Source organism: Neoarthrinium moseri, assembly GCF_022829205.1.
Source record: "Neoarthrinium moseri strain CBS 164.80 chromosome Unknown scaffold86_Wmoseri_CBS_16480, whole genome shotgun sequence".
NCBI classification, from domain to species: Eukaryota; Fungi; Ascomycota; class Sordariomycetes; order Amphisphaeriales; family Apiosporaceae; genus Neoarthrinium; species Neoarthrinium moseri.
In genome coordinates, this window is record NW_026055200.1 from 98,539 (window position 1) to 113,762 (window position 15,224).

The following is a 15,224-nucleotide window of genomic DNA, read 5'->3' on the forward strand; positions in this document are numbered from 1 at the left end:
GTGGATCGATCCAGCTGAGTCTGGGCGCCTTCCCCAGTCCCCAATCCGGTGGCCCAGGTCACTGTGGGTGGGCGGACAAGGGAGACTGCTTTTATTAGAGATATCCACTTAAGGCTGGCTTCCGGTAGAACACACTGCGCGAAGGAAGCCACTGGAATTGAAGAATTGGGTTTGAGGCTGCCAGATAGCAGTCATGTTGATGGGGCTTTGTTCTTTTCTATAAGCCGTTTCCGGACAGACTCATCTCAAATTATATGGATGTCTAGTAATATCACGTTAGGGTGTCCAATAATAGCACAAACGCCGATGGCACTGGTGTCCATCTCAGGTGGTCAAGCCTAAGGCGACAACTTAATACTCTGCAACAAGCCAGAGCATTGGGATAGATCTATCATAAAACGGGAATATCAATTTTGTGTGATGCCTAGTGCCAGGACTGGCCAGGTAAACACTGTTAACCTATGTAAGGCATGTCCTAGGGGTATAATTTAAGAATACAGTTAACGATATCAGCCAGCTCGATTCTTCAAGCTATTCATTCTCCCCAGCCCCAACCATTTGCGCCGCCCACCCTGAGGTGTACCGGTGCCGCTCCCTGGACTGACTACAGTCTCACTTTTATCGACGTCGTTGGCGTCAGCAGCTACGTGCTTCCGCGGCGTCGTGGGGTCATCTCCAGTGTCCAAAGCAACGCTCGGCTGGTACACGCGATTACGCATGATAGGAGGCGGCGTAGCACTCGTCAGGTCATCGTCGAATGCCGCCTGCGGCTTCCAGGGCCTAACGGCTGGTGGAGGTACGCTGCTCCTCCCACTTGACTGAGCTCGTCGCTGTTCCGCCTGCGTGTGAGCCAGTGGCTGCTGCACCTGCTCAGGAGTGAATGCCGCCTCTGTAGGGCTTGCTTGTTGGCTTCCTCCGAGCGATCTCCTGAAAAGTCCACCAAGTCCACTAAACCCCCTGGACCTTGTCAGCTGACCGGATATCGGAGGATATTGGTTTCTTTTCGCCTGGCCCGCTCCGTCAGTCTGGTAGTCGGCCTGCATGGCTGCCGGCGGAGCAACCTGTGCCGAGTCAATGCTATTGCTTCTGGCCCTCCCTGCGCGTTTCCCGCCACTGTTCGCCCGAAGGAGATTCTTCCTGATCTTCCCTCCTTTAGGCGAAGCAGCATGACTGCTTCCTGTCCGGGTGATACTAGATCGGCGTGGAGGCGGCTCTGGAGCTTCGCTGGAATCAGCCGGAGTGGGGGGTTGGAAGACAGCTGTCCGAGGGGTGCTCAGGGCTCCATGGATGTGATCCAGAGGCTCACGTTTCAACTCCGGCGGAGGGGACCCGAGGAAACCGCTTCCACGCAGTGCTCCGAAAAGAGCATCACTCTGCCATCTACCAGCCTCTGCCGGGAAGCTGAACAGGTCAGGTGAACCGGCTCCCCTGTTTGAGCTGACGCTCTCACGCAACCAAGGATCGAGGTCGTCATCATCAGAACATGCATCCGCGCCGCCATCCGAGTCCGAATCTGACATCCAGCTATTAGCACGATGGCGGGAGATGGTAGTCTCATCTGCCGACCGGGGGCGCTGTGGAAGGGCGTGAGCATGATGACCAAACGTGGCGAACTGATTGACAGGAACGTTTGCGTTTCTGCGGTCAATGTAGGCCGAGGACGTGGACTTGGAGAAGTTGGTGTTGGCTAACTTGGTTTCACAGTCGATGGCAGCACCACTAACAGGCAGTGCCTGACTATCGGTGAAGCTGTCTTTGGGCGTTACCCGGGGGTCCCTGGACAAGGTGTCGTTGGAGTTCTGGTACCGGCGCAGTGTGGAGCTAGATATCGTATCAGGCGTCGGAGGAAGCACTCGTGAGCTATCAAAGTCATTCGCGGAGGGCGAGCTCGTAATGACCTTTCGCAACGCTTCCCGCTTCTCTTGCTTGGTCTTACTTTTGGGCCGAGGCCGGGAGGGGGTATCCACCCCCTTACCGTGACTCGAGGTTGATGGCCGTGAGGAATCACCCACCGATAGCTTCCTTCCAAGCATCTCAACCTGCTGGAGTGGAGAGGCGATATTCCTAATATCACCACCGGGTTGCACTTGACTCAGTAGGCTGGCCCCTCCCCTAATGATATCACCAGAACTAGCGCTGCGCGCATTGCTGCTCTTACGAGCTTGCCAACCATCGTCATCTTGCTGATTAGGCGAGGTGAATGTTCCGTTGCTGCTAGTGGTAGAGAACTGCCTCTGCGGCGCTGGTGAGCGCGTCGTCGCCGGCGTCCTCTTATTCTTGCCGTAGACGCTCGCAAACGAGCTCTCACTCAGCACACTGAGGCCACTGGGGCTAGCTAGGCGGTTAACCTCGCTAGGATCCACACTCGATTCCGAGACCTTGCGCATATGGAGCAAACTGCTCTTGTTGTTGAGGATATAGCCGCGCAAGTTGGGAGTGGTCTCATTCCGCTCGGGCTCGGAAAGGAAGCTGGACATACGCTCGAGCGTCTTCAAATCTCCAAGCCGACTGGGCGCGCCAAAAGTCTCTGCCGGCGAAACAACCCGATGGCCGTCCTCCGGTCCCCCCTGGGCTGATGCATCGACCCCTCTTGCATGTACGTGACGTTGGTAGTCTTCCTCGACTATACGGACCATCTCTCTCTCGCGTAGTAGCTCGTCGACCCTGGCTTGCAGATCACAGATAACCTCGATGGCTTCGGCCACGGCCTTGTCCCGTTTCTCCAGCTCCGAGACTAGACTATCGTTCATCTCCGCCACCTCAACATGCTGTGTCCGCAGTTCCGTGAAGTCCTGCTCCAACCTTTTTGTCTTCTCCTCTAGTTCCATCTGTTTCTCACGGCGGTGATATAATTCGAGCTTCAGGTCGAAGTTCTGCTTGTGTAAAGTCGAGGCAGCCTGTGGCTCTGCGTTAGCCTAGTCGGCCCAGTTGGCAGGGATGGCAACAAACCTTCTCCATTTCCTTGACTCCCATGTTTCCCTTGTCCTCATCGCCGCTGTTCGAGCGAGCGTGCGTGCTCATGGCTGTGGCAGTCCTCCGGATCGGCGAGCTGTGCACGTCTCGGTCCCGGTCCCCATCGCGTGCACTGCCGCTCGAGACGCTCAGTTCCCCGCTCATCTTTTTCTCGGCCTGGCGCCGCTGGATCCGCTCTTGTAGAAAGCTGGAGACCTGGGGCCCTGTGGAAGAAGGAGAGGCGCAATTGGCGTGGTGGAAGCGATGAGAATGCGAGCTATTTGTGCTCGTGCGAGAGGGCGCGCGGGAGCTCGCACGCTCTCGAAGGTCCCCCACGCCGTCCATCGAGAAAGAGGAATGCGTTGGTGAGGCGGTCTGTCTGTCTAGGTTCGAGGATATGGTGTCGTCTGGGAGGCGATGCAGGGCGAATACAACGTCTTCACCTGCCGGACCCCTATCGCACGGCGCCTTCTGTACGCTGTTGCAAGGACTCGAGTAATGCAATGTAGGATTGGGCGTACGGACTTGGTAGTCAATGGTTAGCTGATACGACTCTGGGAATACGGGCGGGAAACCACCACTAGAAACCGCCTCTCACCAAGGCAGAACTAGCCCAAGGAAAAGTCTCTTGTTGCCTTAAGACATACATACAGATGAGATGTGATTTTTCAATGTTCGCAGCCGCCTGACGGACGGGGGCTTGGTCTGCTAAGATGTGGTGAGTGATAGAGGAGGCTTGAGCACCTATACCAGGGTCTCTTATTGCTGGGTTCCAGCCCGGTTCCTGCTGCAGCTCGGACGACAGCACTGTAGCTCCCGGCACTTGGGGCCATGTGCTGTGCTGGACGGGATGACGAGGAACTGTTTCTCGTCAGAAGCCGAGCACGAAGCTGGGTTCAATCGAAAGCGAAGTTGGTGATGGGGTGCTGCGGGCAGCTGCTTCTTTGGTTGGTGGCCCCTGTTGCTGGCGAAAAGAGTCGTGTAATGACGAGTCACAAGCCATGAATCGACCGGCGGAAAAAGAGAAGAAAACAACAAGTCAGACAGATAGCTCATACAGCTAAAGAAAGAAAATGGTAGACATGCATTGCTCTACCAACAGCACGAGCAACAGCAACAGCAACAGCAACGGTAACAACAGTAACAAGCTTGAGCCAGCCGTCAATGAGTTGCCACGGAAAAGGGAACTGGCAAGATCCAAGAAGCCAGCCGTGGAAAACGATGGCAATGGCAGATTTTAGCAAGGGAAGTCCTGCTTCATCTCCCCTCCAGAAACTAAGCCGCCGAGGTGCGTCTATCGCGCTCCCTGGGAGCAGGGTTCTAGCTTTTGGAGAAGAGAACGCCCCGAAGCACACCAAAGCAGCAGCGTACGCCAGCCCCGTTTCGACGAGAGGAAGCTAACTACTGCAGTACAAGACCAACCAAGACATTCCAACAACCTCCCTCCAGGCCGCCCCATCCCATCCATCGGCATCTGTCGAACCCTGGCCCGCCCCGCGCGTGCCTTGCGATCGTATCTCCATCCGGTTCGCAGCGTCGCGCTCTAGGACAGAACGGGCCTGGAACGGGCAGCGGTTGGGCGAATCGGGGCGGTGGGCTGCAACGCTCATCCAGGAACGCGAAATTAGTGGGGGACGTTAATCCTGCTAGTGCCGTGCCGTTGCACCAGCTTTCAGCTTGGTCTCCGAGGCCGGTTTGATTTGTGAGAGCAACGTTGGGCTGGGAAAATTTTGCATGCTTGCATGCTTACATTCTGGCAAGTTAGCTGTATGCGTGTCGTCATCACAGGACATGAGCATCGAGAGTTTGTTTGTACGGCCACGAGAGTTTTCCTCTACGCCATTGATCTGGTTCAACGCATGCATACATGTGCAGTACGATAACCCCCTCAGAAGAGAAACACGCGACTTGCGGTGGACCCCGTGTCTCACGCCTCGTCTCCACCCTCCTGCACGCACTTTAGATGTGATGTGATTGAAGGGCCCTGGTCAGGCTTTGCTGCCCTTGCTCAGCACTTGTCCCCTGCTGGACTCCAGGGTTGCGTTCGGGGGCCGAAGCGGGCCTGTCAGGCTCCAACGCCGTCCGTGAGGCTGGGATGCGGTGCCATTGGCCAGAGAATGGCGAGCCACTGGCACAGCGGGGGTCTGGTTTCCTACAGTTGCAGCGAACCGAAGATAGTACTATGTAAGTGTGTGATGGGCAAGGATGGGCCAGCAGCAAGCGTGGGAGGACGACAAGACGAGTTGACAACAGCTCGCGCAGCCACTCGCTCGACAAGTTATACCTGGTCACCACAAGACGTTTGCTACCAAACAGCCAGTCCACAAGCCCCCGTCGAACCCGAACTCTGTTACTAGTGTCGCCTCTCGCAGATTACGAGCGGGATGGAATCGGATTGCCGTAGATCAGGCCTGTGCGTCGTGAGACAGTGTCTCTTCGTCCTCCCACGCTCGTCATGGGACCATCAACCAGTGAGCGCAGGGCGAAGTGGCCGGCGAGATGAGAACCAAGAACCTCTACCAGAAATCAGAACCACTGCAATGCGTACCAGGAACTCTTCGCGTCAAAGCGCAATTAGCACGCTTTGAAAGAACCCTCGTCGACGGTTAGTCTCCAAGCGAGAAGGATTTCTGCAGCTCTAGGCGGTTGACGGTCGCCCTTTAGCTGCAGGTTTCTGGGTTCATCCGCGCTCCCGCGGCGTGGGAACTGACGCGGGCTGTCTAGTTGCATACTTTAGCCCACCGGGTATCTTTTCTTTTCCCCTTCCGTGGCCTACCACAATTGATGGGCTGCGGACCTTGAAACTCCAACGGATAATGCCTCAACGACCGCGTTTGCCGCTTCGGCTTGCAGAAGCAACCCAACGCGGGCTCGACGCAGAACGTTGGGAGACTGTGCTCTAAGAGATGAATCCGGGCAAGATCCATCGGCGACAACCCAGAACTCTCAGCCACCCGACAGGGTACTAGGCTATACCAGCACAAACAAGTTATCTAACTTAGGTTTTTTTGGGAGAGATAACCTGCGACACATGTCATCATCTGTGACCACATGATCACCACCAGCCTCACCTGCAGTGTGGCCTCGTTGAGTCTCTGCAGATTGAATGGCCCTCCCGGTGCTGGCAAACTCCCTGTACTGGCTCAGCATTCACGCCACTGCCGACATCAGGTCTAGTCTGGCAGATGCCAGATGATGACACCCGCGTCTCTGGATACCGGGTCAATGTGGCTAGGAACACGGACCTATGTGCTTGGAACACGGCCAGACGTTTGCCAGGCTTTGCTTCCTTGGCTTGGAAAAAGCTAAGTGCGGAAGGCTTTTGATTCGCTTCGAGTGGCCCCGTCGATAATCGTGTGTGTGAAAGACTATTCATATTCAACGTCCGACCTACCTATGCATGGTAGGTTGCAGTCGTCTACATCGAAGGAAGAACGCCGTTCAACTATTCGCAGACGTTGGATGCACGTCGAATAGACAGACGGTCGTGGCGCTCGGATGTGTCTTTTTGCGTTGGGCAGCAATCGCATGTCGATATCCGCTCATTCACACCATCAAGTCTTCCGTTAGAGGTAGCAATTGGTGCATCCACTGTCCAGTGCCAATCGCGCAGTACATCAACTTCGGTGCTTGAAACAGTAAGCTGACTCGGAGATCCAGCCCATTCTCGTAGAGAAATTGAGTGAGCTTGGCGGTCCCCATAGCATTGGCATGTCTAAAGACCGTCACCTACGTTAGTATCCAATATGCGCATGTCGAAATCCCCGCATGCTGTATGTTGTTCATGGATATTTGAACCCCATGAGACGCGTTCGATAATGTTCTATTATGCATTATAGCTGCCTTGTATCACAAGCGATGAATCTCAGCGCTTGGTCTCGTCAAACACCGCTGCCGCATTCTCCTTTCTATCGTCGATCACATCTGTATCCACATTGGCAGTCCGGAACGGATCAGCCCCAACCTTTCCGAAGTTCCTCGCCTTCACCTTCTGCTCAAACAAGACATCCAGCTCCGCAGCGCTCAGGCCCTTCGGCTCGGGCAGCCGGAAGTAAGCCCAGACGAAGGAGAGGAAAGCAAAGCCGCACCAGACAAACCCACCCTTACCGCGCAGGTTCCAGGCCGTCGGGTTGAGGATCGGGTTGTTCAAGAAGTAGGCCGCGATGCTCAAGGCGTTGTAGCAGTTGCGCGCGAAGGCGACCGTTTTGATCCGTAGACGGGTCGAGGGTATCTCGGCCACGAGACAGTAGCATACCGGGCCAACGGTGACGTCGAATGCGAAGGTGAACACCATCAGCAGCGCGGCGCTTGCGTAGCTGATAGGGTCGCTCGGGTTCGGTATGCCCAGAAACCCGATGATGACTAGCACCGTGAACATGACAGCCAGTCCGTACAGATAGAGAGCTCGCCGCCCGACATACGGCATGACCCACCAACTGACCAGCGTTCCAAAGAGGGCGACGCCCTGTTTGCCAAGAGCGAAGTTGAAAGACTGCTCCGCTGAGAACCCGGTCTGTTGCAAGAAATACACCACATTCCCCCCGAACCAGATTCCGCATCCGATCTGGATGGCCCATACAACGCAAGTGATCTCAGTGCGGCGAAGGTCGATACCGCGGAATAGGTCCCGGTAAGAAGTGCCTTCGCTGACAGTCTTTTCGTGCTCATTCGTATGTATGATCATTGCGATATTGCGGTCCAAGGAGTAAGACGAGGATGGATCGGCGATGACTTTGGACGAGACTAGAGAGCGCAGTACCTCGCGTGCATCTTTGATGCGACCTTGACGAACCAGCCACCATGGAGACTGCAACTAATTGTTAGAATTTGTCCGAAAAACGAGGCCCAGTCCACCGAACATGCTCTCTTCACTGCTGAGAACACATGGCGTAAGGGCAAGTATCTCACCTCAGGGGCAAAAATAACCCCGACAAGCAAAGGGGCAAGCCAAACCCATTGCGTCGCATAAGGGATGCGCCAACCCCATTCATCTTGCCGATATAAGAGTCCGCGCAGGATTCCGGTTGCGAGTGTCTGCCCAATGACCCACTGTTTGGAGTCAGAACGGCTGTCTTAACGTCAACACCAGGTATAGCTACTTACACACATGTTGCAATAAGTGGTCAGGAACGGCCTCAAGACCATTGGGCTTACATCTGCCGCGTAGGCGGTCGCCAACATCTGGAACGCACCCCAGGGCAGTCCGCACAGGATCTCTCCCACTAGCAGCATCGCCAAGTTCTGCGCAAAGAACAAGACAAGCACCGCGAGTGTCATCAGGACCAGGGACCCAAGCATCGCTTTCTTGTAGCCATACCTGTCGGCAATGATACCCGCTGCCCACAATCCAGCAATCTCACCAACCTGCATGCCGGCCTGGAGGCCTGACTGCCACGAAGCAGTCAGTTGGTAGGTTCCGTCGCCTACCGGCTCGCCAAACTTCTCCTGGAACACTGGGTACCCAAAGAAGGAGCCAAGCAGCCACGTATCGTAACCTTCCATGACCAACGAGAGGGATATGATGAAGGAAAAGAAAATGGCCTTGGGATACATCCTCAAAGCTTGGCGTAACGTCATTTTGCGCTCAAACTCGGTGGCCTGCCACGCCTCTAGGGTAATGCCGCTGAAGTTGTCGATACTGTGCGACATCTTGCGAAAGACTGCGTCGTCCACTTTCACTTCCGCAACGCCCAAGTCCTCCTCATGCTTTCCTCCAAAATCCAGTGAAGGAACCATGATAAATGATGGAGTGGCAAGGCTACCGGGTCAAGCCACAAACGCGTGAAAGGTTTCGAGGCCTATCTCAATCTCGACATGCCCAGAGTATTGGCGTGACGGGCTATACGAGATGCTCGAGCTGCTATTATACATGAGTAACGAAGTTGAAGACTGCTCCCATTCGAATTTTCACCGTGAGTGCTTCCTCCCCAAGCCCGCATATGCATTCCTCCCCATCCAGCAAGGTTCAAGCCGGCCACGCCGTAGTGCGGCCGATTGCAACGGATGCGGGGTCCACGCTCCAGTCGAGACCATCCAGGCCGCCAGGAAAGATCAAGTCGTCATTGCCTCTACCTCTTGATTGGCCTTGTTCTCAATCTTCCCAGCGTAGAAGTGTTGCTGTACCTGATCCAGGTGGCAGCTTTGGGACAACGTACATCAGCGATACGTTCATCTCGGAAGCCGCTCGGTGCGGCGACTCATTAATGTACCGCACCAACTTTTGGGGTTCCGGCGCGGCACTACGTGCGTGCATTATCAGGTTCAACGGTTTTACTTGCCGGTGCTGCGTTCGAATCTTCCTTCTTCCACCTGTACTCCTTCTCGATGCCGACACGACGTTGCGCTGTATCACACAGCTTCTCGTTTCCACACTCGCATTCCCCGCTTTCCCGAACCCAGCGATACGTGATGCTCCACCGATCCTCTCGTCTCCTGACGGTGCCGTCGTCCAGGGTGTCGGTCTTGCGCTTCTTGATCCCGTGGGTCCAATGAAGCCTGGAGTCCCCCGACATCTGCATCATGCTCCGTGGCGTGAGATCGACTTCGATCTTCTCATCTCCTCTTTGAAATTGCATAAAGACCGGGGCACCAAGGGAGAGCGCGTAAAGCTGGTCGTATGCCGAGTGAGTATCAACGTGTGGTGGGATGCCTGCGCCTGGTGGGTAATGCTGTAGGCAGACCTGCTCCGGGGGCCGTCCCTCCCTGGTCGGGATCAAGGGCTGCAACCATTCTGGAAAGTCCTTATACGGCACGTTTGGGTCAACACCGAAGGTCTTGTAGTCGAAGGTGTAGCCATAATGAAGTGATAGCCTGCCGGAACGGTCAGGCCACTCGAGCTCATTGCGGAAAATCTGAATGAGCTGCTTCTCATGCTCCGGCGTGATGAAGCCATCCTGCCAGAAGATCCCCGACGGAGTGATGTGTAATTCTTCCATGATCCAGAACCGCTGCCATAAACCACTTCAAAATATCCATGTAAGAAACTTCAGGCTGAGGCGGAGGCTTTTTGGTTCTGGTCCGCCCACGCTTCTTTGCGCTCGAATGGATCTGATCGGGCAGTTTGACGTACACCGGCGGCCTTTGTCAGAGTATTAGGGATTCTGCAGGCGGATGATGATAAAACCCAAACCTCACCTGGATTGAGAGCCTCTGGGTAGACCGGATTGTGGACTTTCCTGAGTATCGTGCCATCACATTCTGGGCTCGTAAAACCCTACCAGCTAAGGAGTGGGCCCGTGCGCTTCCGGGTTCGTCAAACGCCAAACCAGCAGTCCATCCACTTTTTGTTCTACTCATAACAGAGATCGAGCCCCAGTCGACACGAGTATTCAGAGAGTCCTATTGGGCTTAGGATTTCATTATACATCATCATTCTCTCATTTGAGGGACTTGCGATAAATCTTCAGGGTTAGGCTGCTGGTTGGAAACGGACCGATGAATTCTGGCTTCCCAGAAAGCACCTGCATCCATCCAGCACCCGCCAACCCGGTCAGACAACTTGCCATGCCCCAGTAACAGGCTATACACATACGCGCTGACTTTCTTAAGATGATGTGCATCTAATATTGTGCCAGCTGCATATTGATGCAGGGTTGATGATTCGGACCGAGTAGCGTTTCCTGCGTGGCGGTGGAGGAGCCGCATGTGAGCCGGACAACACAACCATGGCTGCAGAGCTGTATTTCCTGTTCGTAGAGTCGCTAGAATCTCCATACGATACCTCACGGTTAAATATGAAGTTCCCTGTAATCTTATCAGGGTGCCGTCTAGATAAGGAATGATGTGCCGTAGTTTCAGTTTGGGAGCTCGCGTATGAATTGTACCTGGTGTGTATCTCGATCAGAAGCATTCTAAGTGCTTGGGGTTCTCGTCAAAACGTGTTATGCAAAGATTGGGAAGATTCGATCCAAGGCTGTTTCGGTGCCAAATGCGTGGTCTCCTTGATTTCCTGGACGGACCTCTCGGTGTTTTTGCTTGTACCCTCCTGTCGCATTCCTAGAGCACAATCACTACGTACAACGCAGTTATACTTCGAATCAATGTACTCAAGTTAGACCAAGTTAAACCACGTAAAGTCCAGGGAAACATCATACTAGGCAATTTTGAATAGCCTATTGTTCGATCAACTTCCCGCCGTGGACGCCAGCGCGTGAGAGCAGGCGAATAAGGGCCTGGAGGCTAGACAGGGCGAATCTACAAAACACCAGTGCAAATGGATTTAATTATGGGTTCGCTGGAGGCCGTAACATGGGGGCATGCGGGTCATGCACGGCGATGGAGTACGCATCGACACACCCGGGTCCCCGGTTGCACGTAAAACCGGATACCAGCGATGCATGTAGGATGAGATGCAGCAAATCCTCCGAGAATCGTGCCAACCACGGCCCGGGCCCGCCCCGGGGCCGCCCCTCATCTGGAAGAATCCTTGCTGATAGTCTTCGGTTGATATCAGGTTCGGAATTAGGAATGGCAGTGTGAGCCGAGGTGAGTTCTTTCGTATGTCAGCTCAACTTGCGTGTCGATAGACTGCGTCTTTGGCCCGGTTGCAAATTTGGCACTACATGATGCGCCTCAAGTTTTTGAGTAGCGGTGAATTCTATCAAAGTCCCGACGTACTTGTGGTGCGCAATTGGGTACATGTCACTGGACTGGGTACCTGGTGCTGCTATAGGAAACAAGCCATGGTGTAATGATGTAGATGAAACCCCTGGGAGACTATCAGGATGGTGCTATGTACACTGCGAGCCCGGAGCAGGAAAAAAAAACGATTATCAAAACACACGAGGTATACCCCTTTCACCAAACACCCATAATCCTTTCCGTGCTGCCGTTGCCGTTGGCCTGTCCGCCCCTTTTCCGTCCTTGGTCCGTTGCATGTTCCCATGGCGCAGCCATACCGGTCATAAACACCGAATTTGCCCTTGAAGATTCAATACCCGTCATGTCGCTCGTAAATGCACTGCCAAACCCGTACTCGTCGCCTCCCGTGCTAAGGTCCGAAAATGCTGTCGACAGGCCTGCAGACATCGGCCCATCCGGAATGCTGTACCCTGAACTCCGTGTAGTCACGATGCTTAATCCAAGATCACTACTCGTCGTGTCGAAACTTCCCAACACGGACCCGCGAGCCGAACTCGCAGGAAAACCGATCCCATTATTCATTAGTTGATCAGTACCAAGATCCATCGACCCCAAGATCTCATCTGACCCGTTCTCATCGGGCACTTCCCCCACAACGCCGCTGCTGGTGCTTCCCCAGGATTGCTGCCTTGAAGGTCGACCGAAGCTAGGCAACACAGGACTGAGGTTGGTTCTGAGTCTACCCGGCGTCTGCTCGGCGAATAGGAGTAACTTATCGGCATACATGGTCTGGCTGTTGGGACTGGCGCTCAAGGTCTTGATGAAAAACTCCAGAGGATCGAGTACTGCACCGCTTCGTCCGGATCGTCCAAACAGAGAGAGTTCGCCACCAACAAAATCCATTCCACCGACTCCATCCATGGCTCCTCCGAAAGGTCGACTAGGATTCGTAGTTCCTGAGTCGTATGCGCCCATGACATTTACACTCCACGTGCCAATCTCAAAGATCTTCTCGAATATGCCCATCCCGTGGACTTCGACTGCCCGGCTAGGGATAGATTGCAAGATTGCTGCCGTGTCACGGGCTATTGACAGTGGGAACGAGAAAGAGAAGCTTTCGTCGGACGAGGCTGTAGACAAGAGACCCTGCCGGAAGGAGGACTGCCAAACAATGAGGCGTAGCCATTGCTGGGTAATCAACAAATCTGCTTTCTGAATCGCCGTCGGGTCCGGCTCATCAGGATCTTCCTCGGATGACGATGCGCTGCTAGAAAGAAGCGCGACAGGGGGACTGGGGCTCTTCCTCTTTGGTCTCAGAAACTCCAGAGGTTGTGCTAGCACTTCCTGCAAGTTCATGTAGGTCGTCTTCGAGATGCGCGGATCGCTCCCGTCATTCCAGGCTGCCACAAAAGATTCATCGAGAGGGTAGTAGCTGCTGACTAATTGGCGAAACCCGATATGTATTTCAGGTGACTCATAACTATGCATCGTCGTCGGCAGTGAGGGAGTCTTCCGGAAAGTAAGGGGCTTGTTCCTCAGAATCGCAAAACTGCGTTCCGTCACAAATAAGATCCAGAAAACCCGCTGTCGGCATAGGACTTCTTCCGGTGGTAGGCCGAAGTTAGCCGCGTCATCGTGAAGCCGGAGGTCAATGGCTAGAGTCAGCGCCTCGCGCAGATAAAACCAAGACTTGCGGCTCTGGTTAATCTCGAAGAAGCTGGTGCTAAGCCAGAAGGATGATATGACGGCGTAGAGAGATGTATCCTCAAGGAAGTCGTATCTCTGCCGGATTGAGATGCATTCGTCAAGAAAGAAACGCCCCACCTCGTCCCAACACGGCTGTGCTGCTGCCGACAGTGACTTCCCGGCCATGTGAAACGCGGTGAGAGCGCTGAGCGCGTAAATGAGATTTTTCTCCGAGGGGACCATAGGCCGTGTGATGGTGTTTCGTATCGTGGGCATGTATAAGAGCGGCATTATGGGATATATATGCTCGTAGTACAGCTCGACACAGCGCGGGATTAGGTAGAGGTAGTCCCGGGTTCTGGGCTGATATGCATCGCTCGTGAAAGCACTCTTCGGCTCCGGTACGTGTCGTGGGTCTGGAGTCACCGTCGCCCAGGGAATGAAGGGCTGGGCGGGCGGTGAGGGTGCTGCAGACGTCGGCGCCGAGTTGAATTGGTCTGTGTCGACACTACACCCCGTTTTTCAGTCACTGCAGACAGGCGCTGGAGCGAATACATGACAACTTACTCTGAGCCGCTGGCACTCTCCAAACCTCGAGGACCTTTCATCTCCTGAGCCCTCAGCTCATTGATGACACGGCCGTGGCCCCTCTTGGGGCCCCTCTTCTTGGGGACATGGTCCCTCTTGCAAGTCAGGGCCGCGCCGGCACATTGCTGGCAGGGGAACTGCCCATCGCATCTGATCCCTATATAGGCAATCTCGGTCAGCATATAACTTTTATATAAACTTTACACGCAACTCAAAGTTCGTTGCAGAAAGCTAGGGCAAGCCCGGGTGAGACACGTTACACCACTGGCGGACGCTGGGCATGTCAGGGAGGCAGGAAGCAGCGCCAAGAAAGTCACGATATGCCCGACGGCCTGATGTAGGACATGGTGGTGGTCACGTACTCCTCTTGCGGCAGTGGTCGCACACCGTCCGCCTGCTCGTGCCCGCGGCCTGGATGCGTCCAATGCGATCTTCGGCGGGCGGTTCCTTCTTGACCTGGACCCTCGGGGCAGCAGCGGGAACAGCAGCAGCGGCGGCGGCGACAGCGGGTTGAGTGCTCGTCGCTGTGCGTGGCGCGGGCTGAGCTAGCGGCCTGCTCGAGCTAGGCTCATCATACTGCATGCTTTGGACTCATGTAAGAGCAAACCGAGGGGGATGGGTATATACTGCAATGGCGTGTGTCGCCAGGCTCTGGGTTCTGGGTGTTCAGGAGCAGGACTGGGCACGCGAGAATTCCAGCGAGCTGTGAGACGAAACAACGACGAACCTTGGGGGGTCAGTCAGTGTCTGGGACCAGTTGACATCACATCACGGCCTGAGTTGAATCTGGGGTTAGCTTGGAGCTTCATTGTTGGACGAGCGCGGTGCGGGGAAAGCTGTCTGATGAACCCTGGGATCCAAAGTCAAATCGGTGGCGTTTCGCGCCGCGTCATTGGGGGCCCGGCTGCACCAATCACGCGAGAGAGGCCTCACCCTTTTCGGCTCGAGTAGTTGCAGGTAATTGTTGGTATGCAATATTACCATCTCCTATTACTATTTCCTACACCTATATGCCTCATGGTCGAGGAGGGCCGTTGGCGTTCTATCTTGAGGCTATTCCCAAAGCATAGTTTGCAGAAGCCGCCGGCCTATCAGCATCCAGCCCTGCTCGTCTTGTTGGGGAGCGCCCTGTCTAGACCGAGACCTTCCAATCTCAGCGCGCTGCTCTTTGCACCAAGGTAACATAGTAGAATCCACTGTGGGGCCCCGGCTCCCCTTCCGAGATGATCCACCGACTTAAGGCCACAGCAGCTACGGAGCAGTCAAGTGGTATGGAACCCTCAATCCCTATTCATACCTACTACATTGCCTAGTACATCTGGGTATCCAGCCATCCATCCACCCACTCACCCACCCACCACCCCGCCTGGTAAACTTCTCATCTGGACCGTCGCCTCTTTGGAGCAGCTCACTAGCCG

At 54.8% G+C, this 15,224-nt stretch overlaps 4 protein-coding genes across 4 annotated transcripts; all 4 read right to left on the reverse strand.

Moving 5' to 3' along the window:
• Positions 1-509: 509 nt before the first annotated feature.
• Positions 510-3,297, reverse strand: JN550_012454 (uncharacterized protein; the record flags this gene model as incomplete). The annotated part of the gene is made up of 2 exons (XM_049310932.1): positions 510-2,897; positions 2,950-3,297. 2 exons carry the CDS (start codon positions 3,295-3,297, stop codon positions 510-512), a joined length of 2,736 nt encoding a protein of 911 aa, XP_049165594.1.
• A 3,520-nt stretch (positions 3,298-6,817) lies between these two features.
• Positions 6,818-8,688, reverse strand: JN550_012455 (uncharacterized protein; the record flags this gene model as incomplete). Its single annotated transcript, XM_049310933.1, has 3 exons — positions 6,818-7,759; positions 7,861-8,001; positions 8,056-8,688. The coding sequence occupies 3 exons, from the start codon at positions 8,686-8,688 to the stop codon at positions 6,818-6,820; spliced, it is 1,716 nt and encodes a 571-aa protein (XP_049165595.1).
• Positions 8,689-9,191: 503 nt separating this feature from the next.
• On the reverse strand, positions 9,192-9,887 carry JN550_012456 (uncharacterized protein; the record flags this gene model as incomplete). The annotated part of the gene is made up of 1 exon (XM_049310934.1): positions 9,192-9,887. The coding sequence occupies one exon, from the start codon at positions 9,885-9,887 to the stop codon at positions 9,192-9,194; it is 696 nt and encodes a 231-aa protein (XP_049165596.1).
• A 1,861-nt stretch (positions 9,888-11,748) lies between these two features.
• Positions 11,749-14,388, reverse strand: JN550_012457 (uncharacterized protein; the record flags this gene model as incomplete). The annotated part of the gene is made up of 3 exons (XM_049310935.1): positions 11,749-13,726; positions 13,786-13,963; positions 14,169-14,388. 3 exons carry the CDS (start codon positions 14,386-14,388, stop codon positions 11,749-11,751), a joined length of 2,376 nt encoding a protein of 791 aa, XP_049165597.1.
• Between the last annotated feature and the right edge of the window lie 836 nt (positions 14,389-15,224).